At 27.7% G+C, this 5,305-nt stretch overlaps 2 protein-coding genes across 2 annotated transcripts; one reads left to right on the top strand and one right to left on the bottom strand.

The window, feature by feature from the left end:
• Nucleotides 1-3: 3 nt before the first annotated feature.
• Nucleotides 4-3,130, bottom strand: LOC112683308 (DNA repair protein complementing XP-C cells; the record flags this gene model as incomplete). Its single annotated transcript, XM_025554280.1, is given in 7 exon segments — nucleotides 4-152; nucleotides 213-378; nucleotides 439-664; nucleotides 731-972; nucleotides 1,087-1,482; nucleotides 1,484-2,671; nucleotides 2,891-3,130. Coding segments are annotated over 6 exon segments (2,352 nt in total), but the record flags the coding sequence as incomplete, so codon positions are not given.
• Nucleotides 3,131-3,273: 143 nt separating this feature from the next.
• Nucleotides 3,274-5,299, top strand: LOC112683307 (nuclear speckle splicing regulatory protein 1-like; the record flags this gene model as incomplete). The annotated part of the gene is made up of 4 exons (XM_025554279.1): nucleotides 3,274-3,400; nucleotides 4,518-4,623; nucleotides 4,875-5,033; nucleotides 5,102-5,299. Coding segments are annotated over exons 1-4 (483 nt in total), but the record flags the coding sequence as incomplete, so codon positions are not given.
• Nucleotides 5,300-5,305: the final 6 nt, after the last annotated feature.

Raw genomic sequence — 5,305 nt, 5'->3', positions numbered from 1 at the left:
ATTCCATGCATCTACCAAAGTATCTTTATACTCTTTGCATACTACAAAACCATCATTTACTGGGTGTGAACCACCAGCATGAAAATCAAAACCAACTACCGCAGGAGCACAATCAATATTTAATTTTTTGGCTATGCGGAGCAAACCAGGAACTAAAATGAAATACATAACAAGTTACGATATAGAATATTTGAGCAAACAAATATACTTACGTTTTAAATGAACTGTTTCTTTAGGTAACATACAAGGTTTAAATAAATCAACATTGCCATAACAATTTCTAGGAACTTTACCATCAATAGCAGTTGGAGGGTCATAGGGTTCAGTTTGCCAATAACCAAACAATTCTAATGGTGGAGGATCAGTTCGAACTCCAGCCTATAACATACATCTATATCAAAAAATTCAAAGTTTTTATATAGGGTATTAATAACCAACCCGATCAAATCTAGGACGAGATTTAACTTGTTTGTATGATATTTCACCCATTTTAACAACACGTGCTTCTTTAAGCCAGTTATCTCTACCATTAAGCTCATGCACATATTCTCGTAAATATACTGGTTCATTCCTAACATATCCAACAACAGGTGCATCTGGTGGATATATAGCTTGAAATTTTAACAAGTGTCTTGATAAAGCATACAATGGATGATTTTTATACCTTTAAAAAAAAAACAAGAATAATATAACTAAGGTGATGAAAATCATATGTTAATATTTAACTCACTCAGCCACAGTTTTAGGCAATGGTGTTTCTTCTAATTGTTTATCTAGCTCTTCGTCTTCCTCTCGTTCTTTAACAGAATGTGGAGGAGTATAAGGTCTTAGAGTAGCTTTCCACCATTTTTGATCCACACGGATTTTTCGTGTAAGAGTATGAAAATATGGATCATAGCGTTTTGTTATGTCTTTAATGCTGTTATTATTATACCATGCCAAAACATACCGCATAGGATGAGATGTATTATTCTATAACATACAATTTACCAATCTCATGAATATAAAAAAGATTAAACTAAATATAACTATACACTAAGTTATTTTATATTTTAGAAACATTATTTATTATACTATTCAACTAACATATATTTCCTTAATGCAATGTAAACGCTGACTAATAACATCAACACAAAACCATTTTTCTTCCATTTCCAGAAATACTTCAGCCCAAAAGTCATTTTTAATTTTTTTTTTAATTAGGGTTTCACTATTTTCTAATAAAGTATTATCTTCATCATCAGTTGAAAGTACACGACGATCAATTTTTTCACTTGTTTTCACAGATTTTTTATTTTTAATTTTTTTATTGTTACCTACAGATTTAGACTCTTTAGTATCACATTTATTTGAACTAGTGTATGATTTATTTGACTTTTTGTTAAAATATTCTGATTTTGCACATTTATTATTTTTTACAAAAATGTCATCTTCATCAGACGAAGAAAATATTTCTCTTTTTATTATAATATTTTTCTTTCATTTTTTCACCAACTTTAGATTTTTTCTTTCCTTCTGTTTTAGGATTTTTTGATTTTTTGTTGAAATATTCAGATTTTGCTGATGTTTTTTGTTTTGTTTCTACTTTAGATTTACTACTGGATAATTTCATATGATTCTCTTCTGCTAATGGACCCAACAATTGATCAGGATTTGGTTTAATTGAAACAGCATTTAAATTAATCACTAACCTTACATTCAATCCTAATGACCTCAACATGGAAATAAACATTGCAATTAATTCATATCTAGTTTTAGCTTCGCGCTTAGAAAATTGTTCTACTAATGATATTGTATTTATTTCACTTAACGGATCAGTTTTCGATAAAATTTTAATATTTTTAGAAAACCATTTAATATAATTTTCTAAATAATTCAAATCGCATTGTTTTGGTGGATATGATTTTTCAGAAGGTACTAGAGACAATGCTGATCCCATAACTTCTGGTGAATTAAGAACACTATTCAAACGATTACCAAAAGAGATCCATAAGAGCAAATTAACTTTGTGAATTAAAATTTGTGTGTCTTTACATATTGTATTTATACGTCTTCTAAGAACATTTTGTACATTTTGATCTTTTTTACACTTCATATTGTTTGGAAGTTTGACTGTAATTTCAACCATATCAGGAATAGTATAATTTTCATTACGTTTCAACTCTTTTTCAGCTTTGTTATCAGTATCGTTTAAAACAGATCTTAAATTAATTCCTTCACCAACAGATAATATTTTAGCAACATCCATATTATCATAAGAACTATTTTCCTTAACATTGTCAATATTCTGAGATTTAATACCATCCGTAGAATCTTTTGTAACACATTGAGGGTTTAAAAGAGTAGTGAAATCAAAATTAGTTTGACAAATTTTATCATCTTCACTTTCACAATCAGACTCTTGTAATGGTTTTGATTTTATCTGATCACTCCCTTGAACATCAGTGTCACTGTCGCTTTCTGATAAATTTAACATACATGGTTCTTTAGATTTTGTAGCCTGTGCAGGCTCGAATTCATCTCCAGAACTGTTATCTTCAAATGAATCATTTTCATCAAGTTCTGAATAATGACAACGTTTACGTTTAATTGGAGGCTCGAGAATATTTTCTTCAGTCAATTTTGACTTGCACAATCGATTTGATCTGCGCAACATGATAGTAATTAAAATCTGAAATCAAAATTGTATTACTTCTCAAATAAATTTTAAACTAAAAATACCTATCTTACAAGGTTTTACAATAGTTAGGGAACAATAAAATTGACTGGGACTGTCAACAACACTTTTTACAACTATCGAACATTTTTTGATGTCTCTAAGTTATAATTATGAAAGCAATTTTACTTCCAGGAACAAAAAAAAAATTATTCAGAAATTAAGATAACCTACCAAATGTGTGATCAAACACCTAATATAACACTGATGACGATTTAATTACAGTGAAATGTCACAAATAATGATCAGTCATAAGAAACTTCGAATCGCACTTCGCAACAGAAATATAATTGAAGTCACAACAGCAAGTCGCAGTTATCGACTAAAATCAATTAAATTAACAATTGTTACATTAAATGTTGAAATATTGAATATCATTAGAAACGCGGGCACCAAGCGAAAATATGATAAGTAATAACAAAAAAATTATAGCTACAAACCCAGGTCATAGTCAACCTTGGACCAAAGAGTATAATTATATTAACAATGTCACTATTATCATTAGTTATCACCACGATTTAAGATAGTACTATCTTAAACCATAGTTATCACTTGACAGTATTATCGTGTGAACATAAAGCAATTTTTAGTATCGCCAAGTAGACTGATATATAAGTTGAAAGAATTTTCATATCCGCTAATCATCGACAACAATTTAAAAAATATGGAATCCGGTTCTAAAAAGTAAGAAACACGCTATTCTGTGTTAATTCGACTGACTTATATTAGTTAGATTATATTATGCTATTTTTTACTTACGAAATTTGATCACAATTCGTATCGGTTTGTTTGTGACGACTTAATCGTTGGTTTACAGAATACTTACAGAATACTATATTGTTGCTTACGATGCAACTCATCAAATATTCCTAGTGGTCGTTAACTTAATACAATGTTTATTGTTGATATAAGGCTCGGGTCATTGATTAGAGTACGCATATTAAACTATCATTAATTATTATACAATATATAAACAATTAAAAAATAATTGGGGTAAGAAATTTCATGATGAAGACTCGGAACTGTATGCGCAAAAAATTACTCAAATATATGCATACATAGGCGTCAAAAACATCATAATATGAGGTATGATATGCATTAAAAATTTGGAGAATATGCAATTTATTTAATAAAATACAATTTAAATAAATTGGGCATATGGATAAAATAATAAACACTGAACACTTGTGTCTTCCTGTAATACAACCTGTACAATCTTCATCTAACTTTAATTATTTTGAGTATAAATAATGATAACGACCACTTTGTATTGTGGTACAATAATAATGGCTTTATAAATTTAGGTAAAAATTAATTTATTAGCGATTACTATACGATTTCTCAGTAAAATAGAAATTATAATATCATTGTTAGGTGCATTGGGAGCAATACTAAAATAGCCATCAATAAATTAATTAATTTCTTCAAATTATATCAAATGTAGAATTTTGGTTGTTGTATATCTAATATGTTTTGTTAAACTTTAATTTTGCAAAAAAAAAAATTATTGTCTTAAATTTTGAAATATACATATAAAAGTTCTTAAACCAAAAATATGTGAATTCTTATAAAAAGTAATGAAATATGCAATATTATGCATCGAAAATGTTAATATTTTAAATCTATGTACTATGGATCGAATTTGAATCAAACCAAAATTTCAATTTGCACTTTCTCAACAAATATGCAAATACTTAAATTTTGAGCCTTGGTCATAATAAACAAAATTTTGAAAATTGTTTTGTGTTGTGATGATTTATTTTATATTATATAAATAATAATATCGAATCATATTTTTTAGGTATGGTCTGCTTGTTCCTAAAAAGAAATTAGGTGGTGTAAAGGCATCCAATGTCTTTGGTGATGACAGTGACTCAGAAAACGATTTGAAAAATAAACCTATTCAAGTATGTAAACATACATATTTATTAAATTTAAAGTCATCAAACCATGTATCTAATACTTATAAAATAATTCCTATTACAACATACATATTTTGTGGACAAAATGTTAGTGTTCATCAATATTTCATTGTCTGAACAAAAATGTATAAATAAAATAGTTTCTAAAAAACTTTTTTCATAATTATAATTTATACTCATGTTTTTATTGATGGTAATAGTTATTTTCATTTTACCATGACTTGCTTAACTTACAGACCAGCAACCAAACTAAAGCTCAACAAAGAAGTGCTAAATTAATTCACGATATGGCACTTGAAGAAGATGCTACTGTATTTCAATATGATGAAGTATATGATGAAATAGAGAAGAAAAAAGAAAATCTTGATGAAAAAAAAAAACAAATCGATAAAAAAGTATAAATAATTCAAATTGTTGATGTATGTTAAAAAAATATTTATTGTATAAAGTTAATTGTTTTCAGCCACGTTATATACAGAATTTATTAGTTCAAGCTGAGAAACGTAAAATTGAATATGAACGTAGGAATGAAAGATTGATTCAGAAAGAAAGAGAGACTGAAGGAAATGAATTTAAAGATAAAGAAGCATTTGTCACTTCATCATACAAAAAAAAACTGGAGGAGTTAAAAAAATTGGATGAAGAGGATTTAAAACTTTCATTAATT

The sequence above is a fragment of the Sipha flava genome, unplaced genomic scaffold, assembly GCF_003268045.1.
Source record: "Sipha flava isolate LNK unplaced genomic scaffold, YSA_version1 22421_pilon_pilon, whole genome shotgun sequence".
NCBI classification, from domain to species: Eukaryota; Metazoa; Arthropoda; class Insecta; order Hemiptera; family Aphididae; genus Sipha; species Sipha flava.
The sequence above is the reverse complement of the archived record's forward strand: the minus strand, read 5'-3'. Positions and strand labels throughout refer to the sequence as shown.